Below are 22,682 nucleotides of genomic sequence, written 5' to 3' on the forward strand. Positions count from 1 at the left end.
ACTGTGCAACACATCGTGGAAGTTCAACAAACCATCTGGTTATTAAAGGGTGATTTACCTTTCCCCACGTTCAGTTGCTGGTTTTCTCCTCAAAAAGAGCCTCATGAAAGCGAAAGGTTCTAAGGCATTGCAATAAATACTTTTTATCCCTTGGCATCTGCCTGGTGGCCTCCACGATCCCCAAGTGGGCAGGCTCCACATTTCAAAGGCTACCAGGAGTGCACGGCCTTGCTGGTGACCTGGTCTGAAAGGCCAAACAGCGAGTGATTGCTGTCAGCAGGCTGTCACTGTCAGAGGTGGCATCCCAAAGCAGGATTAGTGGAGCAGCAGGACAGCGTTTGTTCCAGCTCTTCCCTTCTAAGAAAGGGATTTCTGCCAGCCAAGTGTCCTTCACCTGCATCAGTCTGCTCCAGACCACGTCAGCAGGGATACTCAGGCTCATGGCTACCGATGTGAAAGAAACAGCACAAACAAGAAAGCAGTCCAGTTGGGTTTTCTCAGTATTTCACGAAAACATTACAAATCACAAGCGCATTTGAGGTATTTATAATATCTCTCTCTATATATATATTTCATTGTTTTCATCTCTCTGAGCAAAACAAGACCCCTACCTCTATGTTATGGTATCAGACTGTAAAACAAGCCTCTCTTACAGGTATTTTAAAATATCAGAAGTGTAACTTTTTTCATTAAATGTATTTTTCTCAGAAACATATTCCAGCCAATACGTTTTCAAAGTGGGCTTATGCTTTTAACACCAGACAGAGCTGGCTCAATTTTTCAAAACCCCACTTGCGGGACTGCTACATGATGAACCTGAATAACATAAGCATAATAACAAATAATCTCAATTGAGAAATACCTTATGAAAGAACTTGTTTGTTCATTCTTTAGGTCCTTTTCTTTCTTTCTTGACTGCTTACTTTCCTTTCTCTGAAAGCAACAGCTTCACTGTGTGCAACATCAAAATTTATTAAGGGTCACAGCCTATGAATCAAGAGTAGGGCAAACACAACATGCTTTTTTACATCAGCTACATTAACTACTCCAAATATTGCAGCTCAAGATCTGCAGAGAAAGTGCTGTTAGTCCCTCTGGTACTCTCAAAACACTGTACTTATACCTCTACCACACTTTCTCAATATATTTTACTGGGTTTAAGACTTAGATAATTTAATTATAGTATTTTTAGTAACTTTACTAGGGGAGGAATTTGTATTTTTCCTAGCTTCTTGTCTTAATGAGAATTTCAGATAACTCCAAGACCCTGCACTCAGAGAGTGTAACATATCAGATTCCTAATAATGAAATCTTAAGCCTCTAACCCCAACAAAATAGGTTCAAGTTCACTCAAAGCCCCTATAGACACAGTATTCAATCTGGCAAAACACTTTAGCACATGCCTAACTTCACACATGTGAGCAGGCCAGTGACTTGTGGGATAGCTCACACATGTGAAGTTAAATATATGCATAAGCACCAAGGTCACAGCTCAAAACTAGGCCATGTGATGGTCCCTCTGGGAATCAATACTGGCTGTACACACCAATAACGTCCTCAGTATCTCTCCTGCAGCTCTGATGGCTGCATGGTCCCACACATGGGGTCAGGGGGGAGAAAGACCATCAGAGATGGGCTGAAACCACCTCTGCCTGCATTGCCAGTTCTGGTACCAACCTCTGCTCAGAAGCAGGTAGAGACAATACCCTCCCCAAAATGTATGGTAGAGGGGAGAGAAAGCAGGAGGTTGTGAGCCTTTAATATTGCCACGAATTTCCCAACAGTTCTGCACAAACATAGGCCCTGCCCCACTGCTGCTCTGCCTTCCAGAAGCAGATAGGAAAGAGGGAGCACAGCTTTTGGCTTCCCATCCCTCCATGAGTCAGCTTGCAAAGTTTGCTGGGCAGGAAGCGTGGAGAAATAAGCTGCTTTCTTCAAGGCTGCAATAAATTACCTGTCTCCATTTGCTGGAAAGAGAATTTATAGTCACTCTCTGAACTGGTGTAGAGAGATTATAAAATATTTTCCAACACACTTCATGCTTCTTTGCTTTTGTTTCATACAAATAACTGGAATTGAACTATAAATACTTCAAAAAGATGACGGTTGCAAAGGTTTCTGTACATTCAGTCCTATCTGCGAGAGAAATGTCTTTCCTTCTTTTCAAGCTTCTCGGTTGCTTAGCAGAGCAAAACAGGTGACATTCATTTTTACAGAGCCTGATCAAGACCATCACGTACAGAAAAATATCTCCAAGTCTAAACGTCTGGCAAAGGGCATGGCAGGCAGTAGGTGCCCAATTCCATATCAAATCTCCGTGTCTGCTGAGTCACTGCTGGCATCATCGTTTATGGCATGAGCTAAAAATGCTGTATGTTCATCAAAGCAAAAAGCTGTTTCACTTCATTGCAGGAAGTTGGTTCATGTGTTTGTTTTAATGTAATGAACCTACGTTTGCCTCATTTCCAGCTGAGATGTGTGAATATAAACAAAGGTAGAACGAGCCACAGTGCAGTCACAGATTTTTAAGTCGGCGAGTGCTATAGCAGAGGCTGACCACCTGAATGTCACAAACCACTGACCTTCCCCAGCAACCTCTGTGTGCAGTACATTCAGTCCCATTGAAAACAATCTTCCAACTCCCTATTATCTACCAAGGCTATTTTTAGGACTGTAGTGAGATACGAACTTCTTTTTTCCACCATGGGGACTGTGACTTTTAAGCTGGTTCCAGCGCCTGTGCATACCACCCATGCTCCAGCAAATTCCAATAGGCTCTTGCAATAGGATTGTGGAGAGTCAAAAAAATATCAGTCCCCTGAGAAAGGGAAACCAGCTTGCTGCCACTGCAAGGTATGTCAGAAGAGCAGCTTAAAGAAAATTATTAAAAATTATTTGTGGGAGGTGAAGAGGGAGGGGAGGGTTAAATTCACATAAACCTCTCCTTTCTGAAAGCTGTGACTGAGGCCATCCCCACCCAGCAATGGGAAGTGGGCGAGCCCAGCCGGTTTCACAGCTCTGCTTCCTTTCTTTGAGACTGGGAGGTGGGAAGTGAAATGTGCCAAATGCCAACGGGGTGTGGAGGTAAAGAATAGGTGGATCAACCAGGGGGGAAGAAAGGGAGGCAGAGGATGTTTGGGGGTGGGGAGAGAAAAGATACATTGTTCTTTCTTCAGCCCCACAGAGTCGAGCAAGAAAGAATAAAGTCTGGCACCATATTATGTTTTTTCCAGGGGAGTCTCTGCCTATGGCTCTTGCCCCAGACATCACCAACACAAGAGGAAAAGAAACAAAGCTATGAAATTGTGTGGTCCCTAAGGTGGCTGCAATCAAATGATAAGGAGAGGGATACTGATGCAGTTGCATTGAAATGGCACTTCCAGAGGTTGCACAAAGGAGAAAATGGAAAGGCCTGTCTATCTGGCCTCTAGACCTTCCAAGTGGGAAGAAGGAGCCGTGGACAGATATTCCTATGGGGAAGTGAAGCATCTAAAGGGTTGTGCAAAGGTATTCTCATGCAGACTTCTTGTAAGCCTCTTCCCACAGGATTATATCTTTCCTGTGTCTATTTGCTGGAAAAAAAGCTGTCTTGAGACTCCAACTCCTGGCCAAATGCAGTACTAAAGAGCATCATGCAGGACATGTAATTCTAAGAACAAGCTTCTGCATGGTCATTGAAAACATTTCATGCACTCACTAAAAGGTTGGACAAAAGGCCACTGTGAGTGGAAGCAAAATTAGTGTCTGGCATTGTGCAATCTGCTAACACATCTCTGAGAGCTCTCCCTTTCAGAGAAAGAGTAAGGTTGACACAATGCCATTGTTTTGGAGATTGTTAGTTTTCACATCCTAAAAGCCAGATCATCTCCATGGTGATACTGCCTGGGAGACAAGCATGCAACAAAATCCTTATTAATTATTTATCAGCAGCCCAACTCTATTGTTTGATATGTTGGCAAACTATGCGGTAATCAGGGGAGTTGCTCAAAGGGGTAACCGGTGCCATCTGCACCCAGTGAGACTCTGCTGATTTAAATCTCAGGGCATCTCCCCATTGCTCTGCTCCATCACATGTTTGTTCACATCATGGATGTTACCAAGCACAAAATGCTGTTATTGTTGTTGTGAGACAGCAGCTGTACACATAAAGGGTGAGGATGCACGTGCCGTGATGTACCTTTCAGGTTCTTTTACAGCTGCCTCACTCTGCACGGTAAAGGCATAAAGAAAACATCTTTATGCATCACTCTGTTTCATTCCCCTCTTCACAATGTACCACATAAAATAGCTTATGTTTCTAAATACAGCTGATGTCATTACCTGTAGAGAAACTCACTCTTGTGCCAAGTCTCAAGTAAAAATTCTATTTGCATAAGCTGAGGCACAATGTGCTGCTGCCTCTTGGAGAACCAAGGTACGATTATCTCGGGTTTAATTTTCCTTTTCTGGTTCTCTGGACATAGTTGCTGCTATCATATCATAAATGACGATCCATCAAGTGGAGAAGAAGAATTAACTAATTACGAACACTAGGTCAGGGGATTATATATTCTCTCTAGTTCCCCTTTATTCATAAAGACGTCTGTGGAATCAAGTTTTAATGAACAGGAAGGCACCAGATGAACACATTTATACTGCACATATACAAAGTGGGTGCCAGGAGGAACACATACAACACCCTTCCTCCACTTCTCTCCTCACCCCCACATACGGTGCCTGTTAACAGGATTTGTGAGCACATTTCCTGAGTAGCTACTGCCTTACTGAGAAGTTTACATCCCTTCATTGTTTGGTACCTGCTATGCTCAGCTATGTATATGAAACCTGGCATATTTACATCATGCATTCCCTGACAAATTTACCTGGCAGACCTTTCTTCATTCAACGGTGAGAATCCTGGCCAGAAGTCATACGTGTTGGAAATCTACTAAGAAACTTCTCACTTCCAAAAATAAAAAGCTTTTTACACTGCATTACTGAAGTTCCAAGTTGTAGGATTGTTCAGTTTGAGAAGGAAGATCCTACAAAAAATCACCATCCCTAGCAATGAAGTGTTTCCCATAGTGCTACCTCAAGTTGCGCCTTCTCACCCCTCCCCATTGTCCCAGTGCTACCTATGCAGCACGTTACCACAAATCTGTACCCTCTTCAATCCTCTCCGATCCACAGTAAAATGAATTTGCCCTGGTAGGAGCAGAGGGTGCAAAGGATTTGTTGAAAAGCAGAGATCTGACAAGATGTTTCCAGTTGTGGCCTGTCAGGATCAGAGCCCAAGGCTGGCATCCTGTCATGTGCAGACTTCACCTTCCTGGAGAAAAGAATGGGACTGCTTACATTTTTACATTTCTAAATGTAACATCATAGCCTTCTGAATATCCAAAGATGCAATACCTAATAATTGAAAATATTGATCACTCTGCCTGCAAAAAAGAGGCTTATGATCTAATTCTCAATGACTAAAGAAAAGAGAAAAAAAAACGGCCCAGTTGAAGTTTTGGGGCTGTCAGGCACAGACTGATGGGAGACCATCTCCTTTCCAAAGCCTAGTAACTCACAAATATCCCATCCAACTACCTTCAAGCTTTCAAGAAAAGTTCATGCTTTGGCGCATAAGAAATTATATCTGGAAAGGAACTGGGGTAGGGGATTTCCCCGAGGCAACAGAGGTTCGTAACTGTAATTAAAAGAAAAAAATGCTTTACAGCCTCAACTAGGGATCATTCTCCTTAATAGATGTTAACCAGCACCGAATGCCACATTCACTGAAAAGATGAAATCTGCATTTACAGTTAACGTCTGGTGAAGTTGCCAAGCAGATGTTTATTTTTGGCTTCCACATTTACTAAAGCCAAATGCTACACTGAATTGGGATTTCACAAAGTCCAACTGCTTTTCTTCCAGGTTACAATTTTGTTGGAACCACAAAGGGGGAAAAAAAAAGGAGGTGAAAAAAAAGGCAGAAAAGAAAAAAAAAGCTGACTTCACTTTTAAGTAGGAAAAAAACTGGTAGCATCCGTTTCTATCATGTCTGTTTATATCATAGTTTAAATGAGGTTAGAGTTGTGCAATCATTATTGATCAACTTCCAAATACAGCATAGCTCCATCCAGCACATGTGCAAAAGAGGAAAAGTCACTGGAAGTGAATCTTATGTCAGTCAGTCTTTTAACTTCTGCAAGTCTGTGCGCAGACTGTTTAGCACTAATTAAATTACTAGCAAGTCAGGATAAAGAGGAGTGAAAGAATTCACAAGCCCCAAGTTTACTGTTCTCAATGTTACATGGGTATTCCAGATCCAGTCTCCAAAAACTGGAAGATAGATTTCACATTAATTTTGAGGCTTGATCTCACAGCTACCACAGCTGCTGATGTAATGCAAAATGCTAACCTGAGGCAGCAGAGAGGGACTTTAATTCAATGTTGTTTTTTCATTGTGAATAAGCAGTGAACCACACTGAAGTAATCCTCCAAAGTAGGAGTGCACACTGTTCAAGGCATCAATTTGGGGATGAAACACAAAACCAAGATCTTGGCTACGTTGTTATAAAAAGCCCTTTATGACTTTTTAAAGAAGACAGGTATAAAGCCCTGGTGCCTGGATCTAGTTCCAGTTTGAAAATTACACAGTCTCCTGTAATTCCTCCCAATAATTTAAATTGGAAATAGGGTTATTCACACCCTCTAAGCAACCACTGCAAACTGTTGCAATGTGCTGCTAAATAATTGCTAAATAATGGTAACCTCAGCAGTTACCAGAGTCTCTAAAGTGATTTTGCAGGTTTAGGTGAAAGGTGCTACATCAGTGCAAGGCTGTAATTCACATTAAACAAAGAAGAAGGTTAGACATTGTTTGAACTCATTCTTAGAACTATTTTTTCCCAAGCCACCTCACAGCACATTTTCATTCATTGGTACGTTCTCCTTGAGAAAGTTGTGGGTAAATAAATGTAGCTTGGCTTATTCTACTCTCTTTCAGTGAAGTTTCCATGAGTTCAGAGAAATCTCAGAACCACTGAGAGCTTTGCACATCTTTACAATGCCTCTTCTGCCACAGCTGTGAAATCACCTTCAGATCTTTTAATTTTGCTCTCCTGGTTCTGCAGTCCTTCAGAGGACAAAAGAAAGTGCTATTTCACCATGAGAATTACGGTAGTACAAGGAAAACTTGGGAAGAGACTTTCTTGTTTAGAAAAAATGCACCACAACACTCATTAAAACTCAACACCATACTGCTTGACCACCTCAAATTCCAGATTAACAGAATGGAATTTTGAAGTGTGGAGAGATTTTAAAGTTGAATTTATACAGTTTAGGCTTTCAGATGAACATTGATGAGCAGGGATTCATTCTGAAAAGATGGTGGGCCACACAGATTATATCATGGAAAGTGCACAGATATGTTTAAACAGCAAAGTTGGAAGGGTTAATGACACAGAACTATCAGATGTACCCATGTCTAGTATATTTTTCTAAATTGATCTAAGGTGGATCAAAATATAAACACCACTTTCTGGCAGGAATCTAGCAAACCATAAACCCACATCCTATCTGGAAAAATACTCTTGGAAAACAAAAAGATTGGCCATCGTGTATCAAAGCCTCACCCAGATTATTTTGCTCCAGGGCTTACAGATCACTTTGCAATATTAAATTTGCTTTTGTTAATGCACTGCTTCAGTATTACATTGTTCTGCCTGGACATTACCTATTTAACGGACCCTTCTGGGAAGGGACCATCCCAGAATTTATGACAGCATGTGGTGGAATTGCTACAGCAGAAGGAAAGGAGTTTGCTAAAATTTCTTCCCCATCCTTCTCTGATTTCTGAGAAATATTTATACCCCTGAAGGTAGAGGAACCTCCTGTTGTTCCCTTCTATTTATTGAAAGTATATTACCAGGGCCACCCTAATGGCTCAGTGGAGAGAGTAACACAGGAACAGGAACACTCTTGTTCCCTGCAGCCAGTTGGGTTTGGAGTAGACATGAGAGGGTGAGAAATGAATTATACTCTCCTACAATTAAGTGGCTGGTGATCAAGCAATTTGGTAGCCTGAAACGCATAATCTAGCTTTCCCTGATAGAAGAGGAGTTCACAACTGCAGGCAGTTGTTCTAAGTAGTCATGAGGAGGCTTAACTTTGGAGGGGAGAAACAGCAAACCAATTTTTTTTTCGCGTTGGAAAGCTTTTGCCTAAGAACTCCTCCAGACTCTGAGATCTCCAGCACTGTTGCCCCCTTCTTCAACACGCACAAACACCTTTTTTGGCACGTGTTTTGGCTGGAGTCAGTTGAACAAGGGAGAGTTAGAACTCAGGTTTCTGGTATCCCCTTGCCAGAAGCTAAGCTGTTAGGTAGTGTAACAACAGCAGCCCAGGCTTCCCACTTCACCCTGCCAGTGACCTTCGCACAGACTTGGACATATCCCCTTCCTCAGAGTGAGGAGCAGTTCCCTCTCACTCTGCTCGGTCCAAAAACTCATCTCAGCAAATACCACAAATCATGTCAGACCGAGCAGGACTATTAAAGCAGTGCTGCATAATGTGAATTGCTGTCCACAAGGGACGGGACCAAGAGACTGCCTAACCCACTTTGTTTAACTTTTTAGTTAAACAATCCTGAAAGGGGAAGCTGCGTTGCTACTCTGGAAATTACAACTTTAATCTCATTTGAACCACACATTCCTCAGTTAAACTGCAGAAATAATTTAAGAACCAACTCCCAAATAAGACATTTTTCAACATTTCCTACATTTCCTGGAAATATATTACCTCCGATGCTGCGAAATAAAAACAGACTTATTAATTCACCCAGGTTAAAGTTCTTCCAGTAGCCCCAATAAACTCTAATATCAGCCTAATTACATGCGTTTCACCGGTTTTGCATTTTCACATTCCTCAAAGCAACACCACACCACACCACTGGAACATCAATCAATTCCAACTCGATCACACAAACCGTTCTCACATATTGCATTCATCGCTCACTCGCACTGCATTGCCCATGGCAGGAATCGATAGTGCTTCACTGAGAACGGAGCAAGCTTCATTTCCCCTTCCTCAGGCACACTTTAATGCACGTGCCACATCTCAGAGGTGCCAGCATTTACTGGCTTATTTAAACAGCACTTAGAGTTTTGCTGGGCAGGTAAGAAGAATAACTTGGGTGTACAGCAAAACAACGATACAGGTGTTTGTGCCAAACATTCAGTTTATGGCAATACTTCATAGGAATTTTTCCCCATAACAACTGAACTGTCATATCCTACAACTACATCCCAGGCAACCTCCCAGCTGAGCTCACTACGGCTGCTGTCTGATGTGCTCTACATACAAACACCCAGAACTACCCAGATGTTCTCTATGTAAAACATTTGGTTTGAAACACGCAGCGCTTCTTTCCAAAAAGCCATTACATTTGTTTAATGGACTTGCACAGTTCAACTAAAATATCCTGGAGCAGCCATGTGACTGCAGCTCTACTCTACAAGCCCCATCTGCAAAAAGAAAAAAAGAAAGAAAAGGCAAATGAGAATGCTTTACGTGATTTATGCTGCCTTTATGATCAGTCAGTTCATAAAATACAAGCTCTGCTCTACAGACAATAACACAAATCGCTTTCAAGTGTATTGTTTAGTCCTTGCTTGTGTTAAACAAATATTTCAATTGAAACAAAGGGTCGAACTCTACTCTTCAGCTTACAAGTGTTAATGTAACTGAGAGCAGCATTCTACCCATGGACATCACAGGGGATGCAATTTTTTTGGTTTATGCTCAGAGTGAGTGAGTAATGACATCCAATAATGATAACCAGTTACATTCACGGCTGCAGAGTTTTCCTTTCATCCAAGAAAGGCTAGAAGGAGGTTGAAGTACAGCATGAAATCCTTCTCCCTGATGAATTCCTCATGAGTAATGCACAACCCACAACGAGGCATTTCACAGGTCCCATTAGACCACGTTTTCATCACAAAATGCCAGATAGGATGGGAGAATACATTTGTTTTACAGAAACAGAGAGCCTGGTAGAAAAATCTCAAACTGTACTCAGAAAAAAAAATGGTAGTTGAAAAAGATGGCTAGTCCCTGACCTGGCTGTAAATGCACTGCACAGTTTAGCTAAAGGCCCTCATTCCTCCCAGTTTGTGAAGACACAACAGTGACCAACTGGTACCAATTGGTGCTCAGCAGTGGTGACCTGCCTCCAACAGACAAGAGATGGCAGGCTTCTGAAAAATTGGCACCATCCCTTCGAAGTGTGACTATGGCCATGGAAGAGGACGTTCATTTCAAGAGAAATCTTCCTGAGATGGTTATACGCACAAAAGGAATGGCCCAGCACAGCGCTGGAGCTGTGGCCAACCTGCGGCTCCACCACAGGCTTTCTGGATGAACCTCAGGGAAACCATTCACACGCTCGGTGTAAAAACCAGCTCCTACAGGAGATGGAGCTTAAACCCACAGATCACCATCTAATTATTTCACCCCATTTTGGCACCCTGAAGAAAAGAATATAAACATGACAAAAAAAGTAGTGTGAAGGATGTTGTTGCTTATGTATAGTCCTGATTAAAAACACATCTTCCCAAGGGGGCAATGTGGATGCCTCTCAGTTGCATCCCTACATTGGTCAGCTAAGCCTGCATTGCCTCCAGCAGGTATTTACAGGAATCTTCCAGGTTCCGGGCCACATGGCATTAGAGCATTACCAGCTAGGAAGGTTGCACTCTCCCCTCCTCTCCTCCCAAAGGCAATTTTTTTTTTCCGCATGCCAAAAAACAGCCCCCATCTCGGCCCTGCTGAATCCACTGCACCAGGTGTCCACAGGTGTCTCTGGTCACCTTAGGGACTGGGTGGCCTTCGCTCCTCCTTCCTGAGCTGCACTCCACCGGGAAAGCTGTAATATTTGATCTGTGCAGAGTGCGATGGCAAAAATATGCAAATAAATGACAGCTCTGAGCACATGCCTCAGGAACTGTTTTTTTAACAAATGCTTTGCTGTCTTCCCCTGTCAAACTTGTGTGCAAAGGACTTAACCCTTTTGTGTAAACAACAAAGCACCGTTTAACGAAAAGGAACATTTGTTTCATTACCACACAGCTCAAAAACGTATTTCTACCCAACCCTCATTGCTATCTTCTGTGATTAAAAAATTATACACACTCACTTTTAAAATGACACTTGTATCTCAAATAAAGAGAGATATCCTTCACCATCAGGTATTTCATGGAGATTAGAAATTGCAGTAGAGATCAAATGCCTTTTTGTGTACAGGAAACATGATATAGAGGCTTTGAGATCTCCATCAACAGCAGGACTCCAGTCTTTCTGAACTATCCATGAATAGCCAAATTTAGTCTCTGAGTTTGGCATGGTATCTTTTCACAGGAACAATTTTTCTTTTTTAAGCCTAATATCCCTTAACTAGTGTCTTTATTCTGAGGCAGTAAATGTGCTGACTCAGCTCCTCAGCACAGCAAGACATTAGGATAATTGCAAGTCCCTCAAGCCACCAGACTTCAGAACAAAGACAGTCCTCCAGCCTCTCTGCTTAAGTTGTCCCACATGCCGGCTGCTGGGCCAGAATGACCAAAGGGCTCTGGGATTACCACAGGCCAACCAGTAAGCTGAAGCAACAGGGACAGAGCAGCCTGCCAAGCACTGATGTTTCACCACAGAGGTAGCCAGCCCCACACAAGGTGCAGCAGACCCTCCCATTCACTAGGCTGGCATCCAGAGGACCCAATAGCAAGGGGTCTCAGGCACCCTGCCGGAGGTGTGGCTGAGGTGAGGTGGGAAATGCCAACAGGGAGAAGGGAAGGCTAAGGAAGAATCCATAAATTAACAGTTACATTATGTGCACGTTAAACTAAGCAACCTCAGTTGTCTTCTTAAAACTTACAACAAGACCTGCATTTATTTTGTGATTTTGCATTCACCTACAACTGGCCAGGACAGTTTCACACATGCCAGCCATGCCAACCCCTTTCCCCTTAACTGCTGTGTGACTGGGTTTTTTTTCAAGTGAAAGGAGCCACCCGTTAAAGTGTTTTATTATGTCCTCCATTGGCAAGAACAGAGCCTGAAAACGTTCACACTTGAGCAAGACTAGGGACTTGCATCCCATTCAGACCAGTGGCAGCTTTAAGGACGGAGTCTCATAAACCATCAGATCTAGAAGCAAGTCCCATCTGTCTTTGGAGAGTTAGGGAACACAAGGAGCTTATACCATCCAATAGTTTAACAGACTGCATTGAGGCTTGGCCCATGGTCTTTAGTTCAAAATACAAAAATTACTGAGCTCAAGTAAGAGTACCAGAACAACGGAAGATCAAGGGAGGGCTACAGCATTGCCCTCTCCACCCTTTGCAACATGCAGCAAAGGTTGCAGGAGGGCCTCCACGTGTACTGAACATCTGGCATTTCTGGTGTGGGTCCAGGATGTTTGATGGGTATGGCCAGACACAGTAAGCACACAGAGCATCTCACCCAGCCCCCTAGTGTTCAAAGGTCTAGGATCCCCTAATTTATACAACATACTCTTCTGCCTGTGAAGACACGGTGATATATATATTCTGTTTAAAAGCAGATACTTCTCAAATCATAACTTGCAGATGCTCGAAGTCTTTCATGTGGGTAAGACAAATGAGAGCCATAGAGACTGATTTTGTAGCCAGGGAGTACAGGAAGCAACAGCAGGAGAACACTATTGAAAGCCTGGATACACTTATGGCTTTAATGAATTGGTCATCAAATATAACAACACACATATGCAGCCTTTACCTTGCTTTGTAGTTCGCTCCCCGCCCTGCCCAGCTATTCCCCATATATCTAGCAAAGTGGAAATTATTTTGAGTTTAGTTTATTAAATGGACACACATGGTACTCACATCTGCTGGAAGATATTTGAGGGAAACACTGACAAATATCATTTACATATTTAGTCGGAGACCTTTTCATCTAAGACACTTCCTCTGACATACCAACTATCCTAAGTACATCAACCTATCAGGGCTAATGACAAGAGGTTTTTCTATAAGGTGTCTGGTGCACGCCTGGGCAATTTAGGGACAAATCCTGACTTATGTAGGAGGTAAGAAGAGAACAACATTCTCGGTAGGTCAGAGATTCCCATGCCAAGGCACCCATCACCGGTGGTGTGTAAACCATTGAAAGTGACCACCAGAGCTGGACACTGGCTGCAACCTCCACCCCTACCCAGGTCGGGAGCTGCTGAGGCTGCGGCCACTCCACACAGAGGAGGAGTCACAGGAAGAGCGCACAATGAGGAGAACAGTATCCTGCTGAGAGAAGCATGGTTGTACAGCAAGAGGAGGTGCTCTGGCACGGGCATCCTGGTTCACATAGACAGGCATAAGCATGGTACAGGAGGCAGAGACCGGAACCAGGGAGATGCCTATGCCAAACCAAAGGTCAGCAGCCAATTTCCAAATCCCTGGTATGTGGGTTTTGGAAACATGTCCCATATGCTCTACATTTGGATAACACACATTCACCTGCTGGTGTTCAAGGCTGATATATCCAGAACTGAGTTTCAACCCACATTTGTCATTCTTCCTTGGCACTGTTGTGGACACTGCATGCCTCCTCCCAGTGCTTCACTCCAGCAAAGACTCTCGGGTTATTTATTTACCAGACAAAACACAGACTAACTACAATTACAGTTCTCTAAAGAATAAACAATTGTTCACAAGAACTGCACATTCCACACGATTTTGTTCAAACATGTATGACCCCGAACTACAATATATACAGTAATTGTATCCACATGGTAAATCCACATTGTGGTTCCTAAAAAAATAATAATAATTTTTAGAACATATGCCACTAAAAAAACGCAGTATATTTCAGCAATATCTAATGAAAGACTTTGTACAAGCAATTTCCATTCTGTTGTGTTCCCTAGCATATGGTGCTGTGAAACCATTTGTAAAAACGCTTAGACATGTTATAGTGTTTTTAGCTGAAGGCTGCATTATAAACATTGGCTCAAATTCTGTTGTGAATTTCACATTTAGAGGGAATCATATTAGGTATGTATCAGGCCAAAATGGGCCCTGTCGATTAGTTAAACTTTCCTATATTAAGTAGTATCCCTTCAGAAATGAATACACTGAGACACAGGAAAGTTCATTGACCTGCCCAAAATTGTTCAATCCAATGCAGGAGGGGGAAAAAAAAAAAGCATGCAACTTTTAATTTCTTCACCTGTAAGAAAGTGCAACATCATTGAAAGAACATTACTTGATGTCCACTCAAAGCTCAAAGAACATGTTGTTCTTTAATTTGGTAAAAGATTTGACAAGCTAGTGTATTCAGATGACTCCTCACTGGCTAGTCATTAATTCAGACTTTCATACCACTGAACCATACTCCCCTGAACAAATCTGCTTCTCCAACAAAATTCTCATGTAGAAAACTAGCATTTTGTACTAGTGCCTTTCTCCTGATGACCTTCATGCTGTAATCAGTTATTTCTGTCTGCAGCCCCTGATGTTAAGGTGTTCTTTGGCATTTCAATTAAACAAGTGCTTATGTGAAGACCGTAGTAATTTTATACAACCAGGTAGTAACTCCTATGGCAATAAGCCCACAATATTCACTGTGAATGACATTAGATTAATTCCAGTGTTTTTTACTAGATTAATTCCAGTGGGTTTTTTTTCCAAATCCTGTTTTCTTTTCTTTTTTAAAGCAGAATCTCAGAACACATCTAATAACTAAGGGTGGAACAAATAACAAATTAACAGCATATACTCTTTCCAACTTCTGTTCACTCCAGATCTAGAATTTCCATGCATTCAGAGGATGACCTGAGTTTCACTAACATGCCTTCAGCACCATGAAAACATTGTCCAGATTTAGTCACATTACGAGTCCCTAAAAGAACTCAGTTCACACATCTTAAATAAATAAATAAATACACACATACATACATAAATAAGCTTTAGGTGACACATTTTGCAAGAACCTCTCCTCCTCCCCTCCTCTGGCCCCACGTAAGCATTGCATGGCAGGAGAGGTGTACACAGCAGCCACCCCAGGCTGCGCAGACCGTGCTGGCAGCTACCAGCTTGGAAGCAGGGAGCAAAGCAGCACACTCTGCACGGGTCACAGCGCTGGCATGCACAACAAAGCAAGAGGCAGTGGAGTACAAAAGGGCCAGGAACAGAGACCGAAGCTGGATGTCACACAGGGACAAAAGCTCAGGGCAAAGAGAGAGCCCAGGAAGCAGGAGAGCCTGAGGAGGAGGCTATCATCCATAGGACCCTGATGTTACGTACTCTACGTGGCTGGAAAAAAAATCAAGTATTAGGTTTGCACTCAAAACTAGCTGATATGTCTGACGATTTTGGCTTTAATTGGCAAGTTTTTCCTTTCTCATGTATAAAATGGGGTAGTGATACAAGCTATTGTTTCTATAATTCAAGTGTATTATCATAGCTGTGGAAGGCACATTCACAAATCAGGAACCTGCTGTGCAAAGTGCTGTACAAGCACTTCACATCACAGCAGTGTTGTGTAGATACTTACACCGGTGTCTGCAACAAAGGAAGATATCTTAATAAGAGCAACAAAGAACTTAAAAAAAAAAATAAACAGTTCTGTGTCAGATTTGGACATTATCCTGAGCAGTTTGGATATTGCACTGAGCGATCAAGATAAAAATCAATACGAAGTAGTGACCCGGGTGCTAAGTGAAGCAGAAGTTCTTAGGGGGAAAAAAATGGAAATATAACATATCATTAAAGATAAAAGAATTCACATGCTTGAGAGGGATACCAGCATTCTCTGTGATATCAGCTGTGCAGATAAGAGAATTGGGACAAACGTTTCACCTGGCTTTCACTATCCTCAGTGACCCACGAGCACATTTTTATCCTGTTATATGGAACCCTTAAAAACCACACTGCAAACAAACAAACGGTTGTGTGGCCAACAAGGCCTTAATTACTGATATGACAGAGCTGTCATTGTTGGCATTCATGTTCTGGTTTTGTTATGATATGGAGAAATACAATCAGCAAAGTAAAGGTCCTCCTTTCATGCAATCTGTTGCTGTTTCAGGGTTTCAAAAATCCTGTCCAACCCTTCAAAAGCATCACAATGCAGAGCTGTTTCAAAGGAGAGGTTTTCACTGGAGCTGCAAATAAAAAGATTTGTTGCTTTAAAGTGTAAGGGTTTTTTACAAGATTTGATTCAGAAACCAATTTCATTTGGCAACATCCTTCTACCTGAATTTTTATGCAAAATAGATAAATAACAGGCGCCAGCCACCACACATAACTCGCCTGCCCAAATATGAACCATGTGCCTGTTTTTCATGTTGGGCTGCAGCTTGTCATCAATTCCCAAAATAATTAACTTTCTGAAGGAACGGCTGGAGGAGAATAGTGCTTCCTCCACCTGCTGGTGAGGAGGAAGAAAAGATGTCATGGTTCAGGCAGAAAGGGGAAGATAAAGGTGGAGGGGGAGGCTCCTGCATCTACTCCTCATGGCCTCCTCGGTGCAGCCTAAGCAGAGAAAGGGAGACAAGCTCCTGGCTTTTGAAAACGTCAAAATCTCTTCTGCAGACAGATGGTACCAGAAAGGAAGTGCAGATAACACAGGGAGCTTCATGAATGGTTGTAACAATCAACCAGCAACATTAACAAGCTCCTGGTCCAGGGGTGGCGAGAAAGGCAAAAGGCTTCCCAGCAGAGCATCTCGCAGGAGGGCACCCCCAGGGAGCTGTACACCGGCCAGGCTATTGAACCCCTGCGTTAAACTTTGCTGGGAGTGCTCCAGGCAGTCTAATAAGGTTTACCTGGCATCTTCCATGTTTCAGAGAGCTGCATGCTCCTCTGTTAACATTAATTAAAATTAACGCATTTTTTTAATCCAGGTATTGTTTTCTGTATAATATCAGGAATACACAGATAACAAGACTGAAAACACCTATCTGTAATTTAAAGTTGCATTCTAATGAGTATTTACTCCAGGGGAATCATTTACTCAAAGAGAAACCCAGCAGCATTTACCATCTTCTTGCATCACACACAGAATCAGTCAGAGGTGGTCAATGCACACCTTAACTAAGGCTGATATAAGTGTAACAGTGGATTTCTTGGCTAACAAACATTGAATACATAACACAAACAACAGTTCAGTTCTTTAGTTTAACATGTGCAAGTTGTCAAGTGGAGAAAACGCCCAAAGAAACGTCAACATGAGTGTTACTTCACAGGCTTGTGATATCATCTCTTCATCCTTACACTTACTAACAGGTGCCTTAATTTAAAATATCATAAGTTACAACTGTGTATACTGAGCCAGTACTAATGAAGAAAATCTTGCTGGCAAAATTAGGCGCCTCATACGTCATGTAGAGGGCAATATTTTAACTGCTTCATGCAGCATGCAATACTGTCTGCAGTCACTGTGGCAACTAATACACAAATTCACTTAAGTTGTTTCCAATAAGAAACCAAATGTATCATACAATCTACCCTGAAGCTTTATGGCAGGAAGCTTTATGATCATGTACCACTGCGTTAGGAGGAAAGACAATGAAGTTAAAGTTAAGAGGAATAACAATTTGAATAAACCTGTAACCTGTGAACACATTCCAAATGCTACTTTCATTCAATTCAACAGAAATCCCGCTATTGATTTCCAGTGGCACAGGACTAAAGTACATCTTTACTTTAAAACCATGGTAAGAAGACAGGTCCCACTTTATTTACCCAAATGTGCCAGTTTCTATCTCATTTCCGAGCTCTGTATTTATACAGATGATGACAAATCCAAAGTTTGTGCTTCATATTAAAAGCCTGGCTAGTCATGCAAATATCTTTATGAAATGCCATACTAAAGCTAAAGAGATTGTTGATAGACAAGAGATGGAAAGGCCAAATAGGAGAATCGCTTAGACAGGGCTGGTGAATGGCAACACAGTGCCGCTGCCAAGGTCCAGCTTCGCAATCTGTTACCATCCAGCTTCAAATACCTGCTTACCACTGAGTAAAGAAAGAGATGATTAGCTAAACCAGTAGCAGAATAGGAAGCAAACAGACCGGACTAGAGCAACCTTAGGACTCTCGCTTCCTAGCTGCCGGCTGAGATAGGATTGGCACTGGACATGGTGCAAGAGAAAGTGCCGGCCACATCCCCTGCTCTGTGCATCCCCTGCTGGACACAGCAGCATCTGGTCCAACCCGCTCACGGATGATGTGTGCTCCGTCCACTAATAAGAATTGAGAAGAGGAAAGGGAAGAGAAAGAGAGGTGGAAAAAAGGAAGGAAAATTCTGCCCCTCTCTGATCAGTCATCCTGTCGGTGCTCTTATCTCACCTACAGAAAGCAATCGGTGTTCACTGTATCAGCCAGACAACAGAACTGTCGGAAAACAAGAAGCGTTTTCCATTCACTTAGATCTGGCTGGATTCCTGACAACTAGCTTTTATTCTGCAAGCAGACAAAATGTGGATACTTTACATACACTTGCAGATGTTCCAGTTCAAACAGACACATTACACCAGAACTTGCCTGCAGACTAGTTAATAATTATGAAGTGCCACACGCCAAGGCTTGCATTACTCCAGTAAAAAAACTCACACCCTGGTAAGGACTTGTTTAGCTTCCACACACCAGCTGATAGTGCGAGTGTTACATTTTTATTGCATTTAAGATTGCATGGGTATTCTGATTTTCATTCTCTCCATTTCAAGATGGCATTAGCCATATAAATTCAGTTCAGAACATATCACCAAAGTATCCTTTAGCTGTGTAGCTGAAGTGCTTGACAGTTATACAGAAAGACCTAGTCTGTTGTTAACTCAGATGAGAGACACTCTACATCTTTTCCTGTGAGGGCACTTCCCAAAGCCAAATCTCATTTACATTACTGTCACCTTTCCTTTTTAATTTCTCAACTCTTTTAAAAAAGATGTTTTCCATTTACTTGCTTATTTACTACATCTTGTAATGTAAGTCAAAAATAATCTACTTAAAAAATGATAGTATATAATATAGCCCTGGAGCTTTTGTTAGCCTGAAGTTGTAAAATGGCCAAGACAGCAAACTTTAAAAATCATGGACTTAGAGTGAGCATGTGCAGAGATGTCCATCTCTGGTTTCTCTTTAGCCAGCCTCCAAATGAGCTAATAAACTGAAAGCATATATGATATGACTCTACAACTTGGCTGAAACTCTCATTTTCACTGTCGACACAAAGCTATTCAGTTGCAAAGTAAGTGTTCCTTATTAAAGCCATAGCATCTGAAATTTCATTTTCTGTTTTACAGATCCTTCTGCCTCTGGGTGCACATTGAGCTTCCCAGCAACCGAAAGGGAAAGATAAATGTAACGTCACCAGGGAAATGCCTTGCTTTTAGATGAAGTCGAGTGAAAACTCAATTAGTCTACTTCAGCATGGAGACCTCTGTAGAAAACCATCTATTCCTCAGAACAATCTTTAACACAACAACGCCTGCCTCTCATTCGCTTGCCCTCTGTGAATAGTTACATATTTCTGGGAAGGAAAAATGACAATAACTGTGACTAATGTGTACACTGCTTCAATCGCATTTCTGCGCCCGGCTGGAGCTCTGCACCGGTGAGGAAATGCTGAAGCTGAGTTATTGCTGGACAACCTCCGGGCTGCTTCAAGTCTCGAGCCAGCCGGCACCGCTGAGCGGTGAAACGGATCGTAAAAACCAATGGAGCTGGGTTGCAGTCCCTGCAATTTTTTTAGGTGTCAGCAAAGTTCAGGTCGCAAAAGTATGACTGAACCACGGCGTTTTTAAACAGAGAAGCCAACGTTTGCCCTTCTGACAGTACTCTGTGAGCAGCTTTGGTCAGCTGGGGGATGTGACAGGTTTCACCAAACCGTGAATTTCCACCGGGGGAAAAAAATAACTGTTCACAGCAGACTCGCATGTAAAAACAAAACAAAAACAATAAGCCACCCTATTTTTCCAATGATAACGCATCCCTCCAAAATGTACCGATGTGCTACTACAATACCTTCACCACTCCACCCATACAGAAGTCTCTCTACTGGATTTGCACTCTAAACAAAGCCCTGGACCGCAGGCACGGGTGGGATGCTGACCCGGGTCCCCGCGGGCTGCGGCCACGCCAAGCGCCCGCCTCGCCACAACACGGCAGCCCCGCACAGGGACGGGGCTCCTGGCGGCAGGGTCCCGACGGAATGCACCCGGCGTTGGAAATTAAAGTTACATATACCTGCACATATGAAACGAACAGAGAGAGAGAAGCCACTCCGCCAGCCTTACCACTCTGCCAGAGAATCTCTCGATGGCCCGCTTGACTTTGCCATAGGTGCCTTTGCCCAAGGTCTCCTGCAGCTCGTAACGATGCTTCAGGTTGTGCTTGTGGTGATGCCGCTTCACCCCCTGCTGCTTCCTCGCCGCCGTTACCTCCGGGGACGGAGCCTCCCCGAGCGGCTCCTCCATGGCCGCTGCCGCCTCGCCGCCGGCCGGCCCGGGGCCGCAGGAGGAGCCGCGGGGCTGCGCGGGGCTGGGGCTGCTGCTGCCGCGGGCGGCCGCCTCGGCGCCCTCCATGCCCGGCGGCGGCGGGCGCGGTGTGAGCGCCCCGCCGGCCTCGCCGCCTCTGCCTCGGCCCCGCGCCCGCGCCGGCACCACGGGGCGCGGCGGGCGGGGCGGGCCGGGGGGCGGTGGCGGCGCCCCCGCTCTCCGCCCCTTCCCCGCCGCCCGCCCCGGCGGCGGATCCGGCGCGGGGCGGCCCCTCCTGCCGGCTCGCCCCGCCCCGGCAGCCGCGGAGCCGGGGGGGGAGCGGTGGCTGTGGGGGCGTCGGCGGCGGCGAGCGCTGCCTGCCCCGAGCCCTCTTTTGTGCGCCGGAGCGACGGGGGTTTCGCGGCGGCTCTCCCGGGCCGCTGGAAGGCGCCTCAGCCGGGCCGAACCCCGGCCCGGCGTGGCCCCGGGCTGAGACCCGGGTCCTAGCGGGGCCGCGCTGGGGCGAGGCGGAGCGCCCGCCCTGGCCCCGCGTGTCTGGCGTCTGCACCTGCAGGGACGGCGGGCAGGGGCTCGAGTGAGACCGCACCAAATTTAGGTCTGGAAAGTTTTTCCAGAAAACGCTTAATTTTCCCCATTCACCACGCGGGCGAGGGTTTCCTGTAGGGTTTTCATGTTAATGGAACTGGCAGCAAAACGCGGGCACGCCCAGGTGCCGCCTGTCCTTAGCATGGGCAGGCGCTGTTTGCCCGCTCCAGGAGGTTTTTGCCTGTCAGAACCTTCCTGGCCCCATCCCGCTGTGGTCAACTTGCAAACTTGGCGCCAAGATCTAGAGCTGAGGAGCACCTCGCCTGTGCTTTCAGGATCTTTGAAATAACAAAAGAATGCATCGGGTTTACGCTTTCTTCATTTTAAAGTAAGGTGGTTATTTCTGTCACAGAGACAGCTTGAAAATTTAAACCAATACAGACATATAAATTGTTGCCAGGGTTAAGTCGAATCAGATGTTTCCTTTAGAAAAGAAGCCATCCCCAAGCCCACGGCCAGTGAAGGCAGATGGTCTCTAGTAGCAGAAACAGGAAATTTGCATGGGGTGAAATCGCTCTGGCGTGCTGCAGTATGGCCAGTTTGCTGGACCAGTGCAAAGGCCTTTGAGAGCCCTGACTCAGTGTCTCTTCCCTGCTGACTGTTCTTAAGAGGCAAGTTACAGCTGGGATTGTCTGCCCTGCAAGCACAGGGCACATACCTTTTGAAATTCTGTGTTCCAGTTCACGGTCACAGCAATGCCAAGGCACAGAATTTCAGGAGTCAGTAGCCCCGTCCCTCCATTTTGCTGGAGGAGTGTTAGCACAGAAGTTGGTCTGTGAGCTCAGCCAATTTTACTGGCTGACTCTTGCAAAGGCTCATGTTTCTCAAATGTAAGTAACTCATGGGTGTCAAGGTGATGGGGTGATACCAGCTTTGGTATCTTTGGTTCTTCTAACTCGCTGGGCCAGTATATAAGGCTGGACTTCCTCAAGGTTTCTTCCTGAGACAGTGAACACATGTCCCTGAGGTTGCAGCCTTAGCCCCTCTGACTTGAACTTGAAAACAGAAGTTTCTCTGTAATTACCATCACTACACCTTCATTTTAGGATCAGCAAAAGTGCCCAGCTCAAGTCTGGCTCAAGGCAAGTCTGCTTAGTGCAGTACCCTATTCCTGGCAGGAACCAGCACCACGCCACAAGGGTTGAAGAAAACAGAAAGAATCCTGCAGTTGTCAGAAGTAACACCTCCTCTGCTGGCTTCTTGATCTTTGGAAGCCTGATATTGACTTAAGCCCCAGAGCATGAAATTTAACATCTCTTTCACAGACTACACATCAAACTGGCTATTCCAAAGCAGAAAGGGAAAGGGAAGACTCACTGTTACTTTACAGATAAAAAAGAGTGCCTCGTCCTCCTGTAGCCCCTTCCTTTATTTTAGCTGTGGAAAGGACAAAAATTCTGTGGCCCTCTCTTTGTAAGAAGTGAGGTGACAGTTGTAGCTTTGATATTTTTGTTGTTTTGTTTTAATGCTCTGAAGTGCTATTGCATTCCCCCCAGCTGGCACTGAATAAAGCAAGGCCTGGGCTACCTACACGCAGGAGAGGAACATCACTGCTGCAGTGGCTGCCTTGAATGCCCCCAGTCTGAAACCCACTTATGTA

At 44.1% G+C, this 22,682-nt stretch overlaps 1 protein-coding gene across 1 annotated transcript in view; it reads right to left on the reverse strand.

The window, feature by feature from the left end:
* NUAK1 (NUAK family kinase 1) overlaps positions 1-20,607 on the reverse strand; it is a 48,300-nt gene extending 27,693 nt beyond the window's left edge. The window contains exon 1 of the mRNA XM_027715164.2: positions 20,297-20,607. Within this exon, the coding sequence (XP_027570965.1) occupies positions 20,297-20,584 (288 nt within the window). The 5' untranslated portion in view covers positions 20,585-20,607. The remainder of the gene's footprint in view (positions 1-20,296) is intronic.
* Between the last annotated feature and the right edge of the window lie 2,075 nt (positions 20,608-22,682).

Source organism: Pipra filicauda, unplaced genomic scaffold (assembly GCF_003945595.2).
Source record: "Pipra filicauda isolate LSUMZ 115617 unplaced genomic scaffold, ASM394559v2 scaffold313_size859762_pilon, whole genome shotgun sequence".
NCBI lineage: Eukaryota > Metazoa > Chordata > Aves > Passeriformes > Pipridae > Pipra > Pipra filicauda.